The 27,030-nt window shown below is 39.5% G+C and overlaps 1 protein-coding gene and 1 long non-coding RNA gene across 5 annotated transcripts in view; one reads left to right on the top strand and one right to left on the bottom strand.

Moving 5' to 3' along the window:
* Positions 1 to 27,030, top strand: part of msi2a (musashi RNA-binding protein 2a) — a 163,295-nt gene that overhangs the window by 115,343 nt on the left and 20,922 nt on the right. For all 4 annotated transcript variants that reach the window (XM_084400909.1, XM_084400908.1, XM_084400907.1 and 1 more), the window contains exons 8-10: positions 7,964 to 8,046; positions 14,548 to 14,662; positions 19,241 to 19,315. In XM_084400909.1, coding sequence (XP_084257035.1) covers positions 7,964 to 8,046; positions 14,548 to 14,662; positions 19,241 to 19,315 — 273 coding nt within the window. The remainder of the gene's footprint in view (positions 1 to 7,963; positions 8,047 to 14,547; positions 14,663 to 19,240; positions 19,316 to 27,030) is intronic.
* LOC311285312 lies at positions 17,125 to 17,630 on the bottom strand. Its single transcript, XR_014626338.1, has 3 exons — positions 17,520 to 17,630; positions 17,333 to 17,385; positions 17,125 to 17,162 (listed from the first exon to the last, which is right to left on the bottom strand). It is a non-coding gene; the product is annotated as an uncharacterized lncRNA (long non-coding RNA).

The following is a 27,030-nucleotide window of genomic DNA, read 5'->3' as shown; positions in this document are numbered from 1 at the left end:
CTGAAAAGCTGCTTTGAAACAACTGTATTGTATAAAAGGTGACTTGAACTCAGGGCAGGACTCTAGGACCAGACTCTCTCTGATTGGTTGCACAATGGGCTTTTGTGTCACTAAGCCTTAAAGGTTTAGCCAGACATTGTATTGTATTTAATAGTGTGTGCCAATTTCCCCTATTTTTACATTTAGATTTAAATCACTTTAAGAGAGGATTAGATGATGGCAAAGGGAATTTTTTTAAAACACTAATTATTATCAAATTTTCATACTTGATATCACACAAACATGAACCCTTAATGTCAGAATATCAGCACAGGTGTGTTTCGGTCTGTAGGCACAAGACTGCAGTCGTTCCTCAATAAATCAGTGTTTTTGAATGAACCAATTGAGTAAATATTCAGTGATTTATTAATAAATGGCGTCACTTGTTTTGGTCCTTAATAAATCAGTGTTTTGGATGAATTGGTTGTAAGTGATTCAGTTATCTATCAATATAGTCACTTGTTAAGTTCCTAAGTGAATCAGTGGTTTTTTTTTTATTAATTGGATGAGTGAGTGCTTCAGTGATTCATTCAAAAGGACAGTCACTTGTTTAGTTCCTGAATGAATCAGTGTTTGATTCAATTGTTAGGGGTTAACAGTTTAGGACCCAAGGACCAGATGTTTGAAAAGAAGACCCGGAGTCAGAATTATAAAAAATTGAAGAAAAGTTTTACTGAATATAGTTTGCAGTTTCATCAGCAGAAGTCAGCTTCAAGACTCACACAGGAGTTCGTAGGCCGCCCCACTTACAGTTACAAAGATCACAGCAGTTATACCATTTCCAAGGTCTAAGCTACGTCATTGCTTACAGGCTGAATGATTCTTATTGGCCAAGAAATTGATAAACATAGTAATTTTCCACACATATACAGATAGACAGAAGCATATCTCCATAGATTATGCCGCTGACACTCGGACCCTGAAGTTAGGCACGTCATGAACTTCCAGGTCGCAAATTTGGGTTGCTGGGTGCCAGCATGTCTCGAACAACAACTCAGTCAATCTCCAACAATGCCAGTGGTTCCTTAACCTGTAAGCAAGAAGACTAACACACACACCCGGCACACATCTTTTCCAAGGTTGGATTTGGCCTTCTATAACAAAGTAAAATCTTCTGAGAAGTCATTCAACTCATTTGATATTTAGAAGGAAAAGTATTGATTAATACCTTGATTATAATCACTCATTACATATACATTGAAGCAGCAGTGGATTCCAATCCACTCCCTTCACAATGATCCAATGACTCACTCATAAATACAGTGGGAGGATCTCAATCAGCTCTCTAGGTCAGTAGTCAGGGCACTGATCAGGGTGTTGGCCATTTAAGGGCCGTCTCAATTGCAAAATCCTACCAGTGAACTAAAATGTTTGCTCCCTAATAAGTCCCACAGTGAAAATCAGGGAGCATCGATTCTCATTGTTCCCTTAGTTCTGAAGCGTGAAACATAAATCACGTGAGAATCACTAAACATAATGACACGCGATAGATGTTTTTTTTTTTTTGTTTTTTTAACAAACCATAATTGAATTATATTTCAGCAGAAATATACATTGTCAGACGGGTAAAGAATATAATCTAGCTAACATTTATAATTTATTTATGGCTAAAATGTTGCACGTATATGTAAAAATAATTTTTTTTATCATAATGTATTTTAAACAACATAAAAAAATATATTAGTTGTGCTGTTGTTCATAAATACCAGTAGTGATGTTGAACTATAAGATGTTTTCATGTCGCTGGAAATAGTCATCAGTGTCCCATTATGTACTGAGCCTGGGTCCTTTACTGTCCTTACCAGTGGCTGAATTTGTGTACACTATATGTGACCCTGGATCACAAAACCAGTCATAAGTCGCACGGGTATATTTGTGGCAATAGCCATTAGCCAACAATACATTGTATGGGTCAAAATGATTGATTTTTCTTTTATGCCAAAAAATCATTAGGATATTAGGTAAAGATCATGATCCATGAAGATATTTTGTACATTTCCTACCTTAAATATATCAAATATATCATATATTTTTCAATTTTCTCAATGTTTAGGTTGTTTTGCACCCTCAGATTCCAGATTTTCAATAGTTGTATCTCGACCAAATATTGTCCTATCCTAACAAACCATACATCAATGGAAAGCGTTGGAAAGATTGATGTATAAATCTCAATTTAAACGTTTTGTGGTCCAGGGTCACATATATTATTCTAAGCCCTATAGGAAGCTACGGTTCTGATTGAGATGCACCCAGTCACTTATTTCATTTCTGAATTGAATCATTGTTTTTGAACAAATCGTGTGTGTATGATTAAATGACTTACTCATAAAGGCAGTCAAGTATTTCGTTTATAAAAAAAATCTGTGTTTTTGAACAAATTGCTTGAATGAATGACTCAGTAACTCCCTGATAAACAGTTACTTGTCACCAGCTACTGCCGTAGCAGATTAAACCGGCAGAAAGAGTCCCAATGGTGTGATTCCTAAAATTCTTTTGTAGCATTTAAATTAATTTTAGTTTGTAAAATTTGACAAAATGTCAAGATGGCAGTTCTTTGCCAGAATGAGCTGCAAAGTGGACCATGCTTTAAGTCTGGCTCTGTGAGAGTATGCAGACAGTGTCTCAAATGTCCTCCTGCATTAGTGTGTGTGGTTTAAAACGAAACCCAACACCAGATCTGCTCTGTCCTCAGTGTTGTTGACCCCTCAGTCCTGCAGTATGACCTCCATGATTCCTGCCGCGCTCTCCCCCCTCCAGGGCCTTTTCAGCACAGCAGATGGCTAAAGCACCAGCTATCCACGGTTATTAAGACAAACAGCGTCCCTGCGGCTCTGAGGACAATCAACACCTCTCTCTCTTTCTCTTTGCAACTTTCTCTTCACCTTAGGCAATCTGCTTTGACTCCAGCACTCAGTGTCCGCTGGTGCAGGTGGCGAGGGGTGTTTGCAGAGCTCCACTCTGACTAACATGCACCTCACACTCTCTCGGGTTACCAGGTTTCCTCCTCGCCACGCAGCGCTAAATCCATTAAAATGCGAAATCAATGAGACATTAAGTGATCTTTGCATAAAAGCAGATTGTGCTGGCGGCGGTTAGATGTATTTAAAGTAGAGCACATCAGAGAGAAAGTTCCAGAAGACCATAATTTGCTCACATAAGATGAGGCAGAGAGAAAACGGTAGCAGTTAAAGTTCATGCGCTGTCAGACTCCATTTGAAAACGTTGACTTTCTCCCACTCTCTCCCTCATCTGAGGATTTTTAAATTGAGCTAAATGCTAAATAGAACATTTACAGAAACGCACATAAGTTGGCCAGTGTGCTCATTAGCCGCGTTTCCACTGTCGGGCCAGTGCGAGCCAGGGCTTTAAACGGGCCGTGCCGTGCTAAAAGCTCCGGGGCCTGTAGCACCGAGCCCAAAACCACACTACGTTTCCACAGTTGGGCCAGAGGCTCTGCAGCGCTTCACTAAAACACGCCCCTAACACGCCTCTCTGTAACAACGTCACACAAACCCATCATTTCAACAACAAATGGAAGTTGAAAAAAAAGGGAAGTTTTATCAGAAAAATCTGAAAGAAATCACTGGAAACAGCGTGATCGCAAAACAAACATGATAAAAGCGATCGTTTGCTGACATTTTTGTTGTTTACTTGAATATTTAAAACACAAGAATCAATGTTTTACCACAGGTTTACAATGAAAAGTGATACATTGATCATAATGAATTAGTGTCAAAATTGCACATTATAGCCCCACAGAAATAAAGTGGCTTACTGTTAGGTCTATTTCAAAAAAGAAAGAGGACAGACAGACTTATTCAGTCACGTCTGTTTCTGTTTATTTGGTAGTAGTTACAGGACATATTTACATCGCATAGAAAGAACGATCATTACTACAAATATGCCACCAAAAATACGATCTGATGAGCTTTAGCGCTCTCTCCCAGTAAGGCTATACAGTTATATTTTCAGTCAGAAAAACAGAGGAAGCTCCCGAAAACAAAGTTGCTTTATTTTATGATAGTCTGGTATAAAGACATGATTGTGATAGCCTTTATGATTTGTCTAATTTCTTCAAGCGTTCATATTTACCATGTTTACTTTGGTAATGCTTAGCGTGCATAGTCTTTTGCATCGCGTATAAATATTTCTACCTTATACGATGATCAGAATCCATAATGAATCACAAACAGAAGTCATTCAAACATGAAAGTGAGTTCTGAGGTAAATGATTTTAAGAGTCTTTAATGCTGATGTTAGCTGACAGAATCATCCGACGCTGCTGTCTCCCGCCTCAGATAAACTCTGCATCTGTTCATAACCACTCCCCTTGCCCGAGCCTGATCGGGGCCAACGGCCAGGGTTTTCTGGCCTGGCGAATGCCTTGGTCCAAAGCGGGCCAGAAAACCCTGGCCGGTGGCCCCGATCAAGCCCCGGAAGTGACCGTGGAAACACGACTGGCCCTGGTAGGCACTATCACGCCCGTTTTTGGCCCGACAGTGGTAACTATTGAGATACAAAAAACTGAAATCTGTTAAAGCACATCAGAGTGATGCTCAAAAGCACACAGGTGTAAGTATAGTCAGATGAGGGGCAGAGAAATCTAATAATCAGCGGTATGGAGATCCATTACACACACAGGACGAGACGTCTAATATTACACTGCATGGGGGAGAAATCATTAGCTTCCTCTGTCCTGTAACGAGAGCTACTTAAACCAAACTGACCACGGTCTGAGATGAAATTATTGCTGTTAAAGCAACACTAAAGAACTTTTTTTCACTGAAGAAATCGTTTCAGTGGTTCATCAAGTCGTAACAGGGTGAAAGGCACTTTCTGCATTCGCTTTGCGGCCCTATATCTGCTATAACCGCTCTATGCGAGTTTGCCAGATCGGGTTGCAACTGTATGAAACTGTAGTTCGAATGAGACATTAGAAACTACAAATTTGACTTGCTTTACGGCAAGCGTTACAATAGTCATTATTTAGTTTTTCTACCTTTCTGATGTCACAATACATCATACTTTCATAAAATCATGCAACATACTCTACCTTGTCTGTGGACATCGTTAATTCCAAAGCCGGTGCTGGATGCCGAGCGTGCGTGCGACAGTAGCCTATTGCTGTTTCAGGAGGGATGTCTGATACTGATACATTATGTAAATCACTGATAAATTTAATCAAAATTTGTCTAAATTAAATATAATACACACAAACTAATTTCTGTCATTGTAAATGCTACAAATGTATTTAGGCATCACAACAATTTTTCATACAGTATGAAAAATATTAATTTTGTAAAGACAGCATGTAACAATGACTAAAACTATACAAATAAACAGCAATTCAAAATATTAATAAATACAATAATAGTACTGTATGTAAATAATACTAAAATAACACTGAAATGAGCATGTACAATATTCTGACCTGATCTTGATATTTACCAATATATATCCATTATGGACCAATACAATACGTTTAGAAACATTTCCGATTATCATTAAGTTATATATCATGCAAACTACAGCAAACACATAATTGGAAAATGCATGTAGTCTTTGGGGTCAGAATTTCCACCCCAAAGTCAGAATTATTTCAAACATGCCTCCAGAACCAAAGGAGAATTTAGTTTAGACATGTCCTGTTTACTTGCTTTTGTGCACCTCAAAATTCTTTCTAATATTTGGTGTTGAGCAGATTTGAGTTTGTGCGCATTATATATCAGACAATCCAAATCTGAAGCTAAGACTAGTCTCTACATGTTTGACACTAGAGAGAGAGCATAACTCGTGTCTTTTTTCGTCCCGTAGCAGGATGAGTTTGCATCATCATTAAGTAAAACAGAGACATCATCCCCAATTCTTTTTCAGATCCTCTCACATCTGTCTGAGCGAATGAAGCTCTGGGAGCTGCCACACCAGGGAACACAGCACGCGCCACACTCAGCTGAGATGAGCATATGTTTCCTCTCTAAAGTGTTGGCTATTCAGGGTGCGCTGAGACTTGGACGAGACTCTGCGGTGTGTGTGCGCATGATTGTGAGTGTGTGAAAGCGAGTGGGTGTTTTGTTAACACAGAGGTCAGACTGTCCCAGAGCCAGAGACTCAGTTATCACAGCACTGCCCTCTTCAGACTCCTGATGGAATAGCATGATGCCATGAAGCCCGGGAGCTTGTCCAGATTCAGTAGCGCCTGTGTGTTGTGGTCACACAGTGACGTAAGAGTTCTCTAGAGAGCGCAGGTGTATGCGTGTTTCTTCGTCTGAAATCTGCAGAGACAAATGGCTCCTGATGGCTGATTTGTCAGCAGTCTTATCTTCGTTTTTAAGATCACCCTCCAGGCAACACACACACACACTACAGCTCTCAATATTAGCAAACAGACCAAAGCTGCTTCTACAAGAGCAGACAAAGAACAGAGATGGATGTTCATACTGAAAGCAATTTGTAGAAACCTAAAGTCATTTGTAATTTTCTATAAGAGTTGGTGATTTAAGGCAACATGAGCGAAAGTTCAACTTTATGCAAATGAGCAGTGATGTGTGTGTGTGATCCGCTTCCTTTAAAGTTGCATACTGCAGTGCAACCAACACAATCTCTAGTGATCCTTGTCACTGTAAATGCAACTTACAGCTTCTGATGTGATTGGCTGACCTCTTTGCATATAAAATGTGAAGGCCACTTCAGAATCATCAAACACTATATTAAAGTCCTGTGTTAGGAGTGTGTGTCCTTGTGTTTGGTCACACTGCATATCTCTCTTTCTAGTAGTGTGTTTTTCGATTATCTCGTAAGGTCTGTTATCTTCTTATATCTCTGGAGTGTTCCACATGCTGCCACGGTCTACTGTGCTTGACCTTTGACTTCATGCTTTTATTTTGACGCCCAGCTGACCACTGGAGGAGAGAATAGCCCTACGTAGGTCTTTCATCTTTTAAAAGGTGGAGATAAGATTTAGGGTCAGGACAAAATGCAGCACAGCCTTTGAAATATGACTGTAGTATTGTGTGTGTGTGTGTGTGTGTGTACATAAAGAGAGAGCCAGGAAACAGTTGACAAATTGTCTTTTTTTCACCCCATGATTTAGAAATCGTATATTGATAGCACAATAACTTGTCACAGTTGTATAGGTGTGAAAAGGTACAGTATGAAGAAAGCAAATGACTCATTAAAGGTCTGACTAACACCAGCCATTAGCAGCATCTGAACACACTGTATGCGTTCAATCAATCCTCCACTTTTCTGCGAGTCTTTCTAGCACACAGCTCTTGTGAAATGATCAGAATGGTGTTTGTGTGTTGTGCGACTGAAAGAGCATCCTGTCTTTATAAACAAACAGTGAGTAAAGTGTTTATCTTCCTCTCTGGGTTGTTTTCCTTTGTGTTTTCACCGTTGGCCTCCTCTTAACACCCAGGAATAGAAAATCATTTTCCCTCTTGAGCGGCAGATCCGATGGCAGAGAAAAGCGTTTCTCTTTCTCTCATTATAATAAAAGCACAGACAGATCCTTGTTAAGCCCGGATGATCTGAACGGGTTAAACTTCTTATTTCATAAATATGAAAAAAGAAGACAATCCCACGGTCAGATGGATTCAGGGATCTCCAGCCCCGCATTTACATTAAAACGGGAGCTTGTTATACGGTGAAATTTCAATGAAGGCACCGCAGAACGCATTTAATGAAATTCAGATGTGGCTCCATGAATCTCATTAACAGTCTTTGTGGTTTTCTGCTGTCCGATTTCCCCCTCGTCCGCCCAGTCGTGAGAGAGATTTCATCAGCGCCCGGCTTTTAAAAAGACAATGTCCGTTCAGATCTGAACTCCCCACGCTCTCTCCTCTGACGGAGGCCGAAATCTGTCAGAGCTTGAGTTCAAAAGGTGCACGACTGACTCTTCCTCTGTTTCTGTCTCTTTTCACAGGCTTCGGCTTCGTAACTTTTGAGAATGAAGACATTGTAGAGAAAGTCTGTGAAATTCATTTTCACGAAATCAATAATAAAATGGTAAGTGCTCTACCCCTTTTCAATTTCTGAAGGTGATTGTGGGATTAATATTTTATTTCTCATTTAGCAGAATCTCAACAGCATGCGGTGGAAAGTTCTGTGAGTGTGTAAACAGTGTAAAGTGTTGGGCAGTGGCCAGAAAGCGTGAAATTGTGTGTGTGTGTGTGTGTGTGTGTGTGTGTGTGTGTGTGTGTGTGTGAAAACATTTTGATCAGTCAACAAGAGTCAGAAACTTCCCCCTCTTCCATTCATAAATGCTTGCATCATGACTGATGGGGCTAAAGAGAGACAGAGAGGACGGAAGGTAACATGTTGGAGGTGTCCCAATCCGCTCCCTAGGTCCGTAGTCAGTTCACTGATCAGGGAATCGGCCATTTTTCTAGTGCACTGAAACATCCGCCAAAAAGTCCCACAAGGCACCAAAAAAATCAGGACGCATCAGTGCTCACCATTTTCCCCTTACGGAATTTCTGAATTGTGAAACAAATCACGCAAACTAACTCATCACACGTAATGATATGCAACAGATATAAAAAAAACAAAAAAACAAAACGTATTATATTTCTGTATAAACATACATCGCTAGGTGGTGAACACAATGTAGCAGAAATGTATACAGAAATGTTTTTTTTTTTTACGACTGAAATGTTGCAGGCATATGTAACGCGCAAATTACAGTATGTAGCATAATGTACTTTAAAAAAAACATAATGTCAGAAAGATATCAGTTCTGCTGTTGCTCATAAATACCAGTAGTGACATCATACAACAAATCAGTGACCCAATGTGTAGTTAGCCAGGGTCCTTTCCGGTGCATGGGTTCGTGTATACGATATACTGATTCTCGACCTAGGGAGCTGATTGAAACGCACCCGTTGAGCTCATTAAATAAGGATTATCACCCCACAGGCCCCCCCATAATTGGGAAGAACCAGCACACGGGACTGCCAGTGTTAACTTTCAGCTTTCACATAAATGTTTCTTCTTGGAATCAGGTGGGAAAAGTTTGAATCTGAAATCGCCCCCTATAGCCTCATACAGGGCGTTATTAGAGGGGACATCCATTTGTAGTGGTGTCTGAAACCAAATTGGATGTTATTGAGTGCACTCATTCAATCCCACTTTGCACCGCAATAACGAGTGTACACCAATGTACACTCAACGACCATCCGAATTTGCTCCCTTTTTCATTCACTCCTTTAAGTGAACTGTATTAGTGGACTAATGTAGGGAATAGGGATTGAGGGTGTGATTTCGGATTCAGCCCTAGTCTCAGCCTCATATAGGGCACCCATAGACTGTATGTGCAGCATCTAATGTGTATTGCATAGTCACTTGATTCGTCAAAGTGTGCCAGGTTCATGGCTTCAAATGTTTGTTTTTTTGTTTTTTTTAAATGCTAAATATCCAGTATTTTCATATTCTCTATGCAGAGTTTTACATTTACCCACCTTAAATGTCACATAAAACTGACATTTAAGACGCAACCTTTCTGTATAAATTGGCCTTTTGTAAACAATTTAATATTATATTTAACACAAAAAATAAATAGTTGAAATATTTTTAATATTTAACAGTTATTTTAAAACTCTACCAATCAAAAGTTTGGGGTCAGTAGGACTTTTTATTAAAATAAAATCTTTCTTTTATTCAGAAAATATGCATTAAATTGATTAAGAGGGACTGTAAAGACATTTGTAATGTTACATAAGATTTCTGTTTCAAATAAACATGTACTTTTGAACTTTCTATTCAAAGTATCCTAAATAAATATCACGGTTTCCACAAAAACATTAAGCAGCACAACTAAGCACACAATAAGAAATGTTTTTTTGAGCACCAAATCAGGATATTAGTATGATTTCCAAAGGATCATGTGACACTGACTGAAGACTGGAGGAATGATGCTGAAAATGCAGTTTTGCCATCACAGGAATAAATTAAAATTAAAAAGATATTAAAAAAGAAACCACTTTCTATTTATTTTAAATTGTAATAGTATTTCACAATATTTCTGTTTTTACTTGATTTTTAATCAAATAAATGCAGCCTCGGTAAGAATAGGAGACTTTTGAATTATTAAATATAATTAAAATTGTAATATAAATATTTTGAAGAAAAGTGTGTACAAATAAATGCCTGACTGGTTAGAAAGCATGAGTTGATAGGAATGCGTTTTACATGCAGAGGAACGGCCCCTGGCGCTCTCTGCTGTGATTGACAGGAGTCGTGCGCATGCCGTCCATGCGTACCCTAGGCTCATGGGACACCTGTGGGGTAGCACAGAATATCAGGAGCAGAGGATCAAACCCCTCGAGATCTTCCGTCACAGACAGGTTGTTCCTGAGCCCAGGGACAGATCCGTGAGCGCGGAGCCATGCGATCGATTTTCCAGTGATAGTCCATCATGTGGTTCTGTTGTGCAGAGGGCAGCACGACCTCTCATTTCTGTTCTGATTGTCTCTCCTGTCGTCCATTCACTGTGACTGTATAAGAACAGCACAGAGCGTTAATATAAGGTAAATAACTGTAATGGTAGAAAAGGCTGTTTGTTTATTGGAAATGACGAGACCTGATTGCTTTCTTGCTTTGCACTTTTGCCGACCAGTGGAGCTACACATGAGATTGAGGCTGTTTTCACACACGGTTTGATTTCTTGGTCTGAACCAGAGTACACTACCTTAGAGGCTAGCGGTGTGATCAAAATCTTGAATCAGGGTATGGGTCATTTTAAAACTAACTTAAAAAATATCAGAATCTCTACAGGTTGACATTTCTACCATCACATGCATGGGCATTATTTGCTCAGATGGGCTGTTTGCTTGGGAATATTAATTAGGTTATAAACAAATAATTGTTTTTTTTATTTTATGTTATTTGTAAAGATGAACAGTATATCAGTATCATTGGTTATCGGACAAGATTTATTTATTTTTTAATTTATTGGTTATCGGAAGATATCGGATATTTTATTGTGCATGCTCGTTTCCTGTTTTTCCATAACGCTAATCTTGAACAAATCTCAAAATTATTAATCGTTTTTCATACTGTATATTAAATATTATCAAAATATAATCCCACACAGCCCTTAAACACCCAAAAACCACCACAGTCCCTCAAGCTTCCAATAATTACATGTTATTTACAGAGACTCCTCGTGTCTACTGCTGCACACATGCCATGTGATGATGGTGAACCTGTTTGCTTGGCTGAACATCTCACCGGGTGTCCATCTACCACACACACACAGAGAGATCTCAGAAGCAGAGATCTCGCCATCAATTCACAGGCTTTTCAAGTCTGATTAGTCCTGCTGTCTCTCTTTAGGGCGTCAGGGGGTTCTTCTCTTTTTCCTATACAGTCCAAAACTTTTTCCTCACACTAGCCAACAGCAGCCAAGTTTTACTTGTTTTGGTGATTGGTGAGTCTAACATGACATTATGTGAAGCTAGAAAATGCAGGTTAAATCTAGAAAACCAGTGGTGCCTCTAAATGGATTCTAGATACTGGTTTTAGAGAAGAACTTTTAGATTTTTTTTTCTCAAATGTGTCATTTATGATCTTTGTCAGTGTAAAATGAGGCAAGAGTTTCATCTGGCTTATCCATTTTGTTCAGGCAGATGCTGACCAATTATAGCACAGAGAGAGATGCAGATTTCACTCCTTTGAGGGCAAATGCTTTCTTTTTCCTCACTTTGTTCTTTTCACAACTGAATTTTGAAATGTTCTTTATGAATGTGTGATTTTGAGGCGTTGTGTGCTGCTTGATTTTATTCAGTCGTATTTTGGAGTGATGCGCCAAAAATTCGGAAAGCCAAAATCTTGGACCAAAACGGTGACATTTAATTAGTGCTTCTGTAATCCCGTGTTTTGAATGTGTTAATGTCTATTTCATGCACTCAATAAACTACAACAGGTGTTGTACAACAGCACCGTCAGTGCTTGGCCCCTAATTACTACCGCCATTCAAATGTTTGTGTTTCAACAACGAATTGGAGTAGAAATCGAATTCTGTAATTAGAAACGCTGATATAAAATCTGCCTTATTGTTCTATGTATGTAAAAGTTTATATACAACTCATTAATTATAAAAAATAAATTTAAAAAAATTGGTTTTCGGCTAAATGAAAACTTTAGTTTGGATTAAAAAAAAATAAAATCACTTTTTTTTTTTTGGTCAACAAGGTTATCACCCAGGCATGCTGAAAAATACCAAAACATGTTGAGTATAAATTGAGATCCTGAACAGTTTGGATGATTATTTTGAATGGTTGTCTTTCTCTCCCACACACACTTAAAAAAAAAAAAAAACTGTAGTGGATTGATGAGACTGCTGAAAGCAACTCTCTGCACAAGTGTGTGTAGAAATGGTTGTAGTAATGAAACGGCTTATTGATGTTGCACTGCCTGTTTTCTATACAGATGTAGTGGAACAGGCTGAAGAGATTTCTGAAGAGTTTTTGAAAATGGTATAATGTTTGGGGTTATGAAGGGGGTCTGGGGTTAAAAAAAGTCTGAGAAAACCTTTTTAGACAGCAGCAGCATGTGTGTGAGCAGATAATAGCCCATGATTTTATCTCCTGGCTTATGTCTGGCTAGATGAGTGTTTGCCATCCAGAATTAAACCCATTGAAATTGACATGCTGTACAACAGTTGTCCAAAACACTCGTTCACTAACACATCTGTACATCTCTCTCTTTCAGCTCTTGAATTAAAGGAGTAGTTCACCTGAAAATGTACATTCTGTGCTTGAAGTTTACACCCCCATCATTATATGTTTGGAAAAGAGCAGCTGAACGGTTAATATCACCTTTTGTTTTCCATGGAAGATAGATGGTGTCTATTGACTGAACAAGTCACTAGTATTAATTAACACCTCCTCATCACCATTCCGTAGTAATTATAATGCATTTACATTTTATAATATTTCACTCATTTAATGAATATTAAATATCCGTCAGTGGCCGTATCCAGAAATATCTCATGTATTCAGAGCAGCGCTGACGGCACAGCAAGTTGAACTTCAGCAGAACCGTTGTGTGTGTGTGTGTGTGTGTCCAGCTGTGCCGAGCAGCATCTGTGCAAGTCTCGATGGGAGATGATCTGCAGTGTGTGTGTGTGTGTGTTGTGAAAGGCCAAGCAGCACACACTCACACACAGATGGACGGGCCCTGGGCAGGCAGACAAGTCGATCAACACAGAGGACAGATTCAGCCAAGTGCAAATGCATCGTGTTCTTACCATAGAGGCGCTGTCAGCACGTACGCACACACACACACTCTCACACTCCTGTAAGCATGCAGATGTGCTTGGTAAATAGGATCTTCTGCCTGCTAGGCCTGTCAGGAGGAACGTCTTTCCTCGTCTGACCCGGTTATGCTCATATCACCAGAGAGAGCGAGCGTCTGTGTGTTTGTTTGGGTTTGATGTTTTCTGCTTGTGTGTTTGTTTATTTCTCCCCTTTGCTATAGACATGTTGTCTTCTCTCTCGTAGCTCTCTGGAGGAATATTCCTCTGTCTCTCAGGCAGGGACTGCTGTCTGCTGTCCGCTCATGTGCTCAGCTCCGGAGGTTAAAATGTCAATCAAAGAGCGAGAACGTGAGAACGAGGGTGTGTGTGGGGGGGTGGTGGAGATCAGAAAGGCTGTTTTAGCTTTTTTGCATTAGTTTTGTTGTTTGAAAAATGCTTTGGATACACAAATGCATCCCTATTTGTTAGGCTAGTAAAGTACACAAAGCTCAAACTGACAGAGCATGAGATACAGTGTGACTCGAGCTGTTCCAAAATTTCAGATTTATTAGGCATCATATTTACGGTCCAATGGCTTCCAAACAATAGGTGGGTGAAGTTCAGGAAACCTGTCAAGAGCATGGCCAAGAAAAGCCATATTTCATCCAAAAATCAAAAGGAAAAAATATATACATTTTATTTACTTTTTTTATTTTAATAAATAACTTCGGTTTTATTTTAACAAAAACTGTAATATTCTGAAATAATATTAGTTTAAAAAAACTATTTTAATATACATTAAATATAATAATTTCAATGTATTTAAAATGCAATTTATACATGTGGTAACAAATATGAATTTTCAGCATCATCAGTCTTCAGTGTCACATGATCCTTCAGAAATCATTTTAATCTGCTGATTTGCAGAAAATAGTCAATGCAGAAAATAGTTATGCTGATGAATCGAAAGTTCAAAAGAACAACATTTATTTAAAATAGAAATATTTTGTATATTTCTTTAATATACATTGAATATTTCTTTAAAAAAAAGTAAGGATTTTTTCATCATGGTATTATTTTCTATACTTCCTTGAATGAATGCTGATTGTCATTTTGAAAAATGTAGTTATTTAATTAATCAAGCATTAAATTAAACGTGTTCTGGATTATTTGTTATTTATCCAACGTGCGTAATTATGCTGTATTGTCTAGTATTATAGCATGTGCTATCTATTTTAGTTTGTATTAAGTGTCTGTCTGTGTGTCCACAGGTAGAATGTAAGAAGGCCCAACCAAAGGAGGTAATGTTTCCTCCAGGCACGAGGGGGAGGGCGAGAAGTCTTCCGTACACCATGGATGCCTTCATGCTGGGCATGGGCATGCTGAGTGAGTGTCTCTCTCACACACACACACACACACACACACACACAGGTGTACTGAAGGGTGGCTCAGGGGGCGGGGCTTAAGGTGATGACATCTGATTGGCTGCTGGACCTGAGACAAATGTCTGTCTGTGAACGTGTCGGGTTAGTCCAGCTCAGGTGCGGTGGGACTCTTCAGACCTGATGAGCAGATAAACGTCTGTATTAATGGCTCAAATGAAGAGGAAAATTAGGCTAATGCTCAGTGCAGCCATCTGCCTGACCTCTGCCCCCGCTAATGACAGCGGCACTGAACGAGAAGATACAAACCTGCTGCCATGATCAGATACACACAGATATACATATTGAGACTTTTAATATAGGCTTTAAATAACTTTGATTTAAAAAAAAAAAAACATGAATTTATGTAATATTTTACAAAATTAGATTTCACCATATTGTATAAATATTTTTTTTTTGTATATTGTATTTTTTATATTTTATATTTAAACCCTGAAATAATGAGATACAGACGGATCCTAAAAGTTTAGTTTTAATTTCTAAAAGTTTTCATGGATTACTGCTGTGGAGGAGGGTGAAGAGAGGAGGAAAGAGTGAAAGAGAAAGAGAGAGAGAGCATGAGAGCATGAAGCACTCAAGTGAAAATATTAACTCTGGTCTTATCTAAATGAAACTGGAGAGAACAGGACGACCAGACAGAACTTAGTACAATTTGCATATGAAAAAAAGGCTGCAGATCAGGGCTCATTATTTAAGGAACTGTAAGTTTCTTATACGCCAAATCTCATTAAAGCTGACGCATTCACGCTTTTGTTTACCACTGCTAATCGTGTAATTTATCTTTATAGTCGGGCGCCGCGTGTATGTTTGCTGAGATTAATACACATTTGAGCTGCTGCCTGCTTCAGCTGCCGCAGATGTATAATTGATTTTAAAGTGAATCTGAGCTGTTGAGCCATAAAATAGGTATATTAGCCTGAACATTAATAATGCAAATCAGAGCCTGAGATAACAGCCGCCAGGGGAGGACACAGCCTTTTTACCCACAATGCACAGAGATACGGACAGCTCAGCTCTTCTGCTGCCTCTTCTCTTTTGGGCTCATCTCATCTTGTTTCATTTCTTCTCTTTTTGTCTTTTTCTCTAATCTTGTCTCTTCTGTTCTTTTCTCTTCTCATCTAGTCTCCTCATCTCTTTTCATTTGTTCTCTTATCATTTCTTGTCAAATGTTTTTTGTTTTGTCTTGTCTCCTTTTGTCTCCATTCATCTCGTCTCTTCTCACCCCGTCTCATTTTCTAACTTCCTCTCTGCTGTTACTTTCTTGTCTCATTTCTTTTCTTTTGTTTATTTCTCATCTCACTCTTCTTTTTTCTCTTTTTTTATTTGTCTTGCCTCATCTAATTTTTTTCTTATCTATACCTTCTTTTCAATTTTCTTCTGGTCTTGTCTCATCTCCCCTCATTTGGTCCCCTCCAGTCTTTTCTCTTCTTGTCTTATTTTGTCTCATCTCAACTCGTTTTCTTATTTAGTCTCGCCTCATCTCACCTCGTCTTTTTTTCTTCTCTTTTCTGCTCCCTTCTCATCTTGTTTAATTTTTCCTCTTCTTGTCCTATCTCGTCTCATTTAGGCCCAATCCCAATTCTATTTTATACCCCTTCACCTACCCCTAACCCTTCGCCTACCCCTAACCCTTGCCCCTTGAAACAGAGTGCCAAGGCGTAGGGGTGAAAATATTCCCCTAAGAAATGGGACACCACTACTACACCGTTTCATTATACGTCGTCGCTATATATAGCGCCTACGTCACAGGAAATGCGCCAATGTTTATCACAAACTTCCAAGATGCCGTCGTCAGCTGTAGTCTTGCGTGAGTTACAGCTATTTTTTGCATTTTTCTTCTGAAGTTCGCAGAAAACAACGGAGATGACGATATCTTCGACGCCTAATGCTGCCGCGTTCACACCAAACGTGAATAGAGCGTCTGGCGCGAGTGATTTCAATGTTAAGACGCGTTTAAGCGCGTCTGGAGGTCTTGCGGCGCGAATGAGACGTTTAGCGCGGCGCGGTGGACCGGTGGACGCGAATTCGCCTCATTCGCGCGTCCACTTCGCTTCAAACTGCTTTTTACACGCGTCATATTGTTAACGAACTTAAGCGTTTTTTTGCAACCGTTTCTTTGAAGAACATGACCGTAAATATGAACACAAGATTGAATGTGACAAAGAAAATGATTATTGGCAGTCATGTTGCCTCTGTAGCCGGTGTATGCAGGTACATTTTTCATACCCCTTCGTTTGAAGTGTGGTCCCGAAAAATCTTCGTTTCAAGGGCTATCTGGCCCTTCCCCTTACCCCTACCCCTCCAACCAAAAGAGAATTGAGACAACCCTACCCCTTCACGGGAACGCGCAAAACAGAGGGGTAGGGCCAAGGGGTAGGGGCAAGGGGTGAATTGGGATTGAGCCTTACGCAGCAGCTGTAGATCATCGGCAGCTCATCCAGTAACTACAAACAAAAGACAATCCAGAGACTGACAGCATTTGTGTGTCACTTGTGAATTACTGCTATTGCTTTGGGCATGTACAGTTAGAGAAGCAGCTTTGTGGCTACGAGAATGAAAGCATGCTTGAGAACAAGATGCACACTTTGAAAGGCTGAAGAGAAGTCAAGCTTACCTGCATTTCATACTGTAGTGTCATGTGAAAGCTCCATGAGCCAATGCCTACGGCTGTGCCAAAAAGAGCAACAACATAAAAACACAACATTTAATCATTTAAATTGGTGGGAAAGGTAACTCCTTTTGAAATAAAAGAGATTTGTGTGTATAAAAAAAAAGAAAAAAAAGTGAATGATGCATCGTACCAGCGAGTCCTAAAAAGGACCACACATAGCGTACTTCCAAACCATCTTTACACGTCTGAATGGCTCCATAGATGGGAGGTAGGATCATTATCAGGTTACTGACAGTATTCCCTGGAGAAAGCAAAAAAACAATGTTTTCATGTTAATGAATGTAAATATTAAAGTCACCATGAAATCAAAATTGACACTTATATTTTTTTTATGGAATATTGCAGTATTTGTTATAAAATGATTTATCCGTGCACATTAGGGGTGTACCGGTACATGTATACGTTCCGAACTGTAACAGAACAGACATCCCAGTTTGGTGCAAACAGTCAGACAATGAATACAGTCAGTTACAGGCGATCCACACTCCAATCCAGAAGGGGGCGCATGTGTTAATGCAACGCTGTTTGCTATATGCCACAACAGGAAAAAGAGCATTTAATTTTTTCTCTTCTTGTCCTATCTCGTCTCATTTAGTCTCGTTTCTTCTCTTTTGTTCTTTTAAATAGGTTCTTGTTTTGTCTTCTCAACTGGTCTCTCTTTTTATCTCTTCTTTTTAAATTCTTGCCTCATCTCATCTCCTAATATCGTCTCTGCTGTTTCTTTTTTAAAATGTCTCATTTCTTCTCTTTTGGTTTGTTCTCGTCCCTTCGGCCTGCCTTATATTTTTGTTATAAAAAAATTATGTTTTTTGTTTGGTTTGTCTTGCCTCATTTCATTATTTCTTATCTTGCTGCTTTTTTCAGGTCTTGTCCTATCACTTCTCATCTGGTCTCATGTCTTCTCTTTTGCTCTTTTCTCTCAGCCTTTCTCTTTTGGTGTCTTCTAAATTTTTTTTGTATATTCTTGTTTATCCCTTCTTGTCTCATCTCATTTCATTTTGTCTCCTCTTACCTCTTTTCTATTGATTGTTCTCATCTTGTCTTTTCCCCCCCTTCTCTTCAAGAATAAAACTTTTTTTTTAGACACATCACGCACAAACACACATCGCACTGCTGCAGGGCGGGAGAGATGTTGTGGTAGCTCCTGGAGTCGTGTATTTCCCGTGTGTGTGAGCACATCCTCTCTGGAAGAACCCTTTTTTTAGCAGTGTATTCTGTGAGAGCTGTCAAAAGTGTTTTCATTGCTGTCAACTGATATTGAGCGACTCATGACAGGTTCGGGAAATCATAAGTGCACATATGCCAGCTCTGCACGAAGGTGTGTTTGGAGTGATTTCTGACATCTGTGTGTCGTGATTTATTACCGAGCAGTAGTGACTGCCGTTTCACATTCTTGTTTTTCGAAAAATATGAAATTAATACAGCATGTCAATTTCAAAGGGAAAACATGAGAAAATAAGGCCAACTATAACGTACATCAGTGTCTCTCTCTCTCTCTCTCTCTCTCTCTCTCTCTCTCTCTCTCTCTCTCTCTCTCTCTCTCTCTCTCTCTCTCTCTCTCTCTCTCTCTCTCTCTCTCTCTCTCGGCAGAATAGCATCAGAGAAAAACAGATGGCAATGAAATTCCCTGAAGTTGCCTCTTCATTTAAAGTGCTCATGTGCTTGAAAACATACTTTGGTGATATTTATCCTCCTTTTCAAATGCAGTTGCTCTTATGACGGTCTTACATATACACCCCCTCTTCCAGACATGTCCAGTTGATCAGGGTTAAGCATGAATTTACCCCACAAGGCAGAAATATAAAGCAGAAAATTCACTGATGCTTTTTCTGTCTGTATGTGTGTTTGTAGGTTATCCAAACATTGTGGCAACATACGGTCGTGGATACACAGGATTTTCTCCAAGCTATAGCTACCAGTTTCCAGGTGAGTCTATCCATCTATCTATCTATCTGTCTGTCTAGCTGTCTGTCCATAATGTATCTATCTGTCTTGTTGCAGTAATTCAGCATCATTTTGGGAGCTTGTTACTTGCGCAGATGTGTGAAGTGTGTGTATGACAATGTGAGTAAAAGCTGTGTGTGTGTGTGTGTTTGAGGCGTGAAGGTGAGCACATTGCTCTGCAGCTGGTGGCAGATATTAGTGTTGATATGAGTGTCCTGTGGATGGCCACCTGTCTGTTGATATCATGAGCAGAGCTAATGGGTTTTTCTTCTGAGGGTGTGATGGATGTTTTGATGGACGCTGGTCTTTTCCCAACATGTTTGTTCATATTGTAGCGCATATGTGTAGTTGTAGTTTTCACTTTTCATTCTGTTGCAAATTTTTCATTCCTATTTTAGTTAAAGGGAAATAAGTTTTTTTTTTTTTTTATCTTTTATTAATGAGGGCATCACAGAAAAACATAACAGAGAGGTGTATGTAGAGGGTTTTATGAGGCACATTGTTTTCTTTCTCACAGAGCCTTGTATTTATATTCAGAATAGTTATAAATTATATTTGACTGGGTTGACTCATCCTGATGCATAAAAGGATACACGTTGATACACAAGCTGACATTCTCATTCACACAAACACACACGCATTCACTCGCACACAAGTGTGCTCTGATCTGTGGTGAGCCTCAAACTCTTGCACAGTTACTCATCTTTATGTGACGGCACCTGACATCGAAATACCATAAAATCACACTACACCAACATCTGTCTCTTTCTCGTTTTTTTTAGTACTGAAACTAGAAATGAACCCTGAAACAGGACAACAGTGACACACACACACACACACACACACACACACAGAGAGGCCGGTTTCACTCCTATAGATTTTTTTTTTTTTTTTTTTTTTTTTGAAACGGGTACTTAATTTGTTGCATTTTCTTCTTGGTCCGGTTCACTTTCACAAGGCAACCTTTCAAAGCGTACCAAAATGTTCACGGAAGTCACATGCAAGTACAACTGTCCTCTTATTGGTCAGCATCTCCTCTCCATCAAGATGATTGACAAGTTTGTTCCATGAGCTTATTATGGCTTTATTTGTAACTGTCGAGACACACGCAAAGACTATACGAATGTAGCCGTCATTCCCGCTGTTAAATTCTATACTACATTCATAATCAGTCCCTCCAGTTTTTTGCGATTCCGCGATCGCTGAATACAACGCAAAATCAACAAAATGTCGCAATTTTTTGCGATCCTGCATAATTCCTAATTTAACCACAAAATAATCACAATAATGAAAAACATTAAATTATAATCACACAATTGAAATATCTCTAGTTTAATTAGTTTCAATGCATTTTTACGTGGATACAGATGTTGCGGGAAAAGGGGAAACTCCTTTTCCTCGATTTACTGAAGCCTATAATGTAAAATGCTTTTTGCAGCTGCACAGCTAGCGCAGTGAGTGTCTGGCTCACTCATTGGCTGTGCCGCGGCAACTGCACATCCAATGGCGCGGGCGCCTCTGACGTGTGCGCCAATGAGCTAGCATCACGCCCTTACACGTCAGAGCCCGCCAAGGGGGCGCGGCCTTAGCCTATATTATTCTTTTACTGTCTATAAAAACGCAGAAAAACGCCATTTTAGCAGGTTTAACGACTGAAGCGACAACTTGCCAGGTTACTATAGTGCCGGCCGGCTACGCAATACTCGTTCCCTACTCTCAGGGAACTGAGGTTACGATAGTAACCGAGTAGTTCCCTTTCGAACGGTCACTTTGTATTGCGTAGCTATAGCCTACGCAGTGGGGATGCCATGCAAAACGCCGCACTATAAGTAACTGGTTGCCTTCTGCAGCTCAGGACCCCTCAACTCAGGATTTACACACAGTTCTACAGTATAAATTACTACACCTGCTGTTAATATTTACATAGGTCAGGGAGAAAAAATGCCCATAGGTTGTTTTAAAAGTTAATTTGATGAGAATTTGATTAGACCAAAATAAACAAGCTTTATGCATTTTGTTTGTGATTTGTGTCTTGTATGACTATTGTGCATCTAATTATAAAATAGAATTTATAAAATAATATTTCTGGAAATTACCACCACAAAATCAGTCATTTTGATCGCAAAAATCACACACACAAATCGTGAAATCCTGGCTGGACTGATTAATACTGCAGCAAATTCAAACGCGCTCTCTCTGGATCTCCCAGCGCTGTCTAGAGGTTAACAGTGTCAAGACACACGCAAACACTATATGAATGTTATTATGCAGCTAGAGCAGGAATCAAGGCTTCATCGGGACAGCATTCTCGCACGGAGAAGCGCAATTACACAACATTTTAAGATGAAGTGGTGCTGTGATAACTAATGTGCTCACTCACAGAATCAGACACTACTGCTATTTATATAGCACATTTCCCGTTATGAATTATAATACCGTTTGGTTCGTGGGGTCGGATTACTTTCACACCTCAAGCGAACCGCCCCGGAGTTTGTTTGCATTTGGGCCGAGACCACCTCGTTCAGGCGGTCTCGGAACGATTGTTTTGGTTTGGATCTGAGATTGCCTTGTTCACATATGCCTTAACAAACCGAACCAAAGGAGAATACGCACAAGACTCCGAAACAAACGCTCAGGTGTGAAAGTACCTTTAAAGTCAGTAATTCTCTCTCACACAAGTCAATCTGAGTCCGTCTGAGATCATGAATGAGGCTCTGATAAACCCAGTGATCTCTCTGTCTCTGCTGTCATTATGGAAATCAACCATCTGTGAGAAGACTTTTGGAGAGCCGTTGTGCCCCTATTCTTTTTTTAATGCTCTGTCTCTTTATATCATCTCAACTGTGCGTTGAATTTTGAGTTCACGGTTTGTTTCTCTTGCACACCCACACTTACAGATGTAACACACTATTTTACTTGTTTTGTATGACACATAAAAAGAAAGAAATATGGACAATTGGCTCATTTTATTCAGTTATTGTAGTACTTTACCCTATCTTTACCTATCTTTATGTATGCGTGTATGTATGTGTGTGTGTATGTATGTATATATATATATATATATATATATATATATATATATATATATATATAATATAATATAATATAATGTGTATATGTATGTTTAGATCATCTTAGGACAGACACCTGAGGCTCTTAAGTTTGTAGGTGACTCTTTTCAGGGCTCTTTCTCTGTTCAGATCTTCTCAAAGAACCCACAAATCTATATACCAAGCTCTGCTGCGTTAGCAGTAAGTGTCTTCTGGTTATTTGCGAGCTGTCTTGAGTTGTTTATTTATTTATTTTTATTTTTATTTTTTTTAAATGCCTAAAGATGTTTCTTAAGTGTTTGGGAAAGGCCATTAAAATGCATAACAAATTAGAAGTGTTTACTTGGGTAATAATGAGGTGGCCTTACTAATTAATACTAAGTGCTTCTAGGTAACATGTCAGAATGCAGAGTGGAGTCCTTCCTGCTGATGCCCTGAGCTCCTCCAGTTCTCAGTGGATCACCGCTGACACCTGTCACCCACAATCCCTACAATATTTCATTGAATTTTTTGTGACATTTCTTATGTTTTTTTCATGGAAAGTAGACTTGACTATACTTGACACAAAATCTTCACCTAAGGTCGGCAGAACCCACCATCCTGGAAACTCTTCCATTAGAAACAGGCCAAGCGCTTCAGCTCTTTTGTGCCTGGGCAGAGAATGATTTATTTTCGACAACAAAATTCGACCTGCTTGGTCGCGTTCTGGCACAAGGGCCCGATCTGTCGAAGAATGCAGAGATACGGTTTTGTTTTATGATTAGATGAGCGGTAGGAAACGTGCGTCGTCTCCGGGACATCTGCTTCAGAGCGGTGCTATGGAGGTGTAACTATACTTCTCTCCATTACACACACACTTACACACGTGATTCACGGCCCATATGTGTCCAAAACCAAACTAATGTTCGGTGAGATGATATCGTACTCTTGTTGGAGTTGCGCAGTCACGGTTGTCCTCCTGCCCGTAAAATCATCTCTCATTATGGTGTGGGGTGAAGCATGCACCTGCCGGGCGTTTGCGGGTTTCGTGACGTCCAGGGATCTTTCTGGAGATTTCTACTCCCCCCTTCATCGTTAAGTTTAATGGTGTATGAAAGGGCTAAAAAAAGATTGAGCCCTTTAATCTGCCTGGCAAAATGACTTTTTGTCCCCTAATCAAAGTCAGAAGACTCTCATGATGAAGATCCAGCATAGTAAATGGTTTCATTTTGGGCAAAATCTTTCACGTATGAAAAGCAATCTCAGTTTTGAAACCTGTGCACAAAAACCCATTTATAATGACTGTTCTGTATGTTTATATTGTCGTGTAGGAAGCAAAGAAATGTTTATATTGTATGCGTGATCTGTTCTTCATATAGCCACCACCTGTGCCAGAAGATGCCAAGATTCCACCTGTGATATCGCATGAAAAGCTTTCGCAAAACTACAAACGATGCATCTTTTTTTTTTTTTTTGATGGACAGCAACAACAGGTCACTAGCTGCACAGATGAAAAGAGAGCCGAGGCTGTTGCCTTTCCTAGCTCTTATTATGGCATCTTTCATTGTTTTTATTTTCCTTTCAAAGTGGGCAATGAAGGAAAGATGAAGGCACAGATTTTGTCATTTCACAGCTCTGCGTTGCTTGATAGGACACAAGCCGTGTGTGTGTGGGCTTACATCAGAATTATTTATAGCCTGATTCCAGGACGTGTGGCTCCTTTCAGCAGCTGTTTCCTAAAGCAGGGTAGCCCTAGTCTGATCAAAAGAACATCTTTCTCTCTGTGTACCATCCATTAAAATGAGGCCACTGCTTAATTGTAAGAAATAGATTTGTGAATTTTCTGTAAGAGAAAATCAGTTTTAGGGCATCACTGGCTGGTTTCTTGGGTATTCTTGGTGAATCCGTCATCAATGTTCATCAGTGTGCCTCTTACACGATTCAAAATTTCTTCCACTTCCTGTCTACGTCCCTCTTCCTCTCTCTTTCATCACAGAGCCGAGAAGATTCAGTGTCGTAGATCCTTCCTACACTCCCTTGGGGTTCATGTGTGCGGTTTTACGGTGCTCATGGGGTTCTGACAGAAGCGGGGAGAGCACTGTGTCCTTGTGCCCTCTCAGCAGGGTTTTTCTCTCCCATCAGTCCATTCACTGGAGCAGATTTAAATAACGCTATAAAACTGAATGCTAAATGTTGGCGTTATCTCGTCTGTAATGAAAAGCCCATGAAATTGATTTAATGCTGCAGCGCCTCTCTTGAGCAGCCTCTCACGACGGAAACACAAAACAATGAGCCTCCAAGATCTAATAATTAACCCACCTAATCCGCCAAAGTTAATCTCTCGCAAGAACTTTGTTCCAGTGCTAACTTTGGCACAGGGAGAGAGGCCACTGGGGGACAGAAGATGTTGTGCAGAGAAAAGAGGCAAGGGGGAAAAAGCAGCACGAATGACTTGTGACACTTTGGTGAAGGACACTTGTGCTCGGCAACAGCGAGGAGCGCTAAAGAGAAGCAGGGATGCGTGACCTTCATTAGCATTAGCATTAGCATACTGATTTGTGTTTTGTGAAGAGATTAACGAGCTGAGGAAAGAAACAGGAAATGACATGCGTAATTCAAACCACAGAGACCACAGAGGTTTGATTATCTGTAACCATCCTTAATCTGGACCTGTTTATTTTTACTTTTCTTTTTATTGTCTTTTTTCTTTCTTTGTGCTCTACAAACCAATCTATTATACACGTCAGTATGTTTCTTTTACATTGATTTCTTTTTTCAGGTGTTTTTTTTTTCTTCTTGGTTTCATTTACTTTATCAAATTTTTCTCTTTATTTAAATTATTTGATATATTTTTAGGTTTATAGGTTTTTTTTTTCTTCATTTATCTTTCCTTATTTATTCAGTAGCCATATGACAAATTTTCTTAATTTTATAAATTGTGCATTTTCCTATTTAGTAGCCATATGGCAAATATTCTTGATTTTATTTATTTTTATTTTTATTTTATATGAGTGACTGAATGACACATTTTCCCTCTTTTGTTACTATTTTAAAAACATGGGGGTGGTTTGGTTGTTGTTGTTTTTTTCTTTCTATTTTTGAAAAATCTTTTTGATGCACAATGCTTTTGACAGTCACAGTTGTTTACGCCAAATTCAGATCAGATGTGTAAATTATCTCTTTATGCGTTATCACTTGCTTTGCAGTGTAATATAGGAACAGTCCCTCTTGAGCAGGGGTTTTCAAAGTCTACGACAGTGGGCCCCCCCCCCCCCCACACACAGCTATGTCAGACTCTTAACTCCTCACTTTTATCATTGTGTTAACATGAAAAGTGCAGTTAAGGCCTCGTTTACACTGTCAGTGAAATGTGACCCAATTCCGTTTTTTTTTTTTTTTTTGCTCATATGTGACACAGATCGGATGTGTTCTATGACCGTGTAAACAGGAAAAAAACGCATGCATTCGGATATTTCGAGATCGGTTTCAGGCCTCATTCATATGTGGAAATAAATCAGATATAAATCAGATATGTTCCAATGCGACTGTCATGTAAACAGGCAGATCGGATTTTCTGAGGCATTAGGCAACATCTCCGCGGTTTAATGACGATAGAAACCCCGACACACATTTGCAAAGGGACGAATGGCCCGACGAAACGTTGTGTCATCGTAGGAGAGGAATGTGGACAAACATTGACAGAACATATCAAAGCTTGGCTTGCTCATCCTAAAACTTCTGACCTACTGCTCCTCGTTGGGGAGGAGCCAATATTTAAACAGAATATGCTCCCACCAGTCCTGAGATCTTTCTCGCACACAATAACTGAAGCATATGCGCAGGCTGCAATGATGGCACTTTTCGTCCTCCTCCGCCTTAAAATCATGGTGATGTTTGGCGAACTTTGCATAGGCCCAGGGCCGGCCCGCGGCATAGGCGGTATAGGCAAATGCTAAGGGCGCCACTCATCCATAGGGGCGCCAGAATGAGTGAACGAGTGAATTATTTTTTATTTTTTTACATATTTTTTTTTTATAATAGGCTACTATTTTAAAACCATTAATTCGAAATACTACCAAATAAAGCAAAAAAAAAAAAAAGAAAAAAAAAAAGTCCGGCTCTTCAATCTTCCCCCGCCCATCGAGTGCTTGAAGTGCGTCAGAAACAGAGCGCGCGCGCGATCAGTTGTTGGTAATTTGTTGTGTAGCGTGCCCGACGCCGCATCCAATGTAGACAGCACTGCTTTTGTTAACACACAGCTCGTAGAAACGGGCCTGGCAGCTCGCGCCAGTTCTAGACACGGTGAAAGTTTCCTGATTGTGACGGAAGGCCGAATTTACATGACACATTATAAATGAGCATAGTCTGCGATAGATACAGTGCCAAAAAGAAGAGAAGAGGATAAAGACAGAGGTAAAGTGATGTAGTGAATGAACAATTTATTGCATAGGAGTAAGATACTATAATTTCATGGCAGTTATTTTTACCTTAAACTTAATGTTAGCAGTTGTTCTGAGTTCTGAGTCCCCAGACTGTGATTTTGTACAATCATGTCAGTTTTAAGACGCATTTTTTATTATCACTTTTTTATTAATGTTTTACTCTACAGTTGTGCAGTTTTGGGGGGATACAGTACAGGTCAAAAGTTTGGAAACATTACTATTTTTA

Source organism: Rutilus rutilus, assembly GCF_951802725.1.
Source record: "Rutilus rutilus genome assembly, chromosome: 25".
Classification (NCBI taxonomy): Eukaryota; Metazoa; Chordata; class Actinopteri; order Cypriniformes; family Leuciscidae; genus Rutilus; species Rutilus rutilus.
This window is presented reverse-complemented; position numbering and strand designations above follow the sequence as displayed.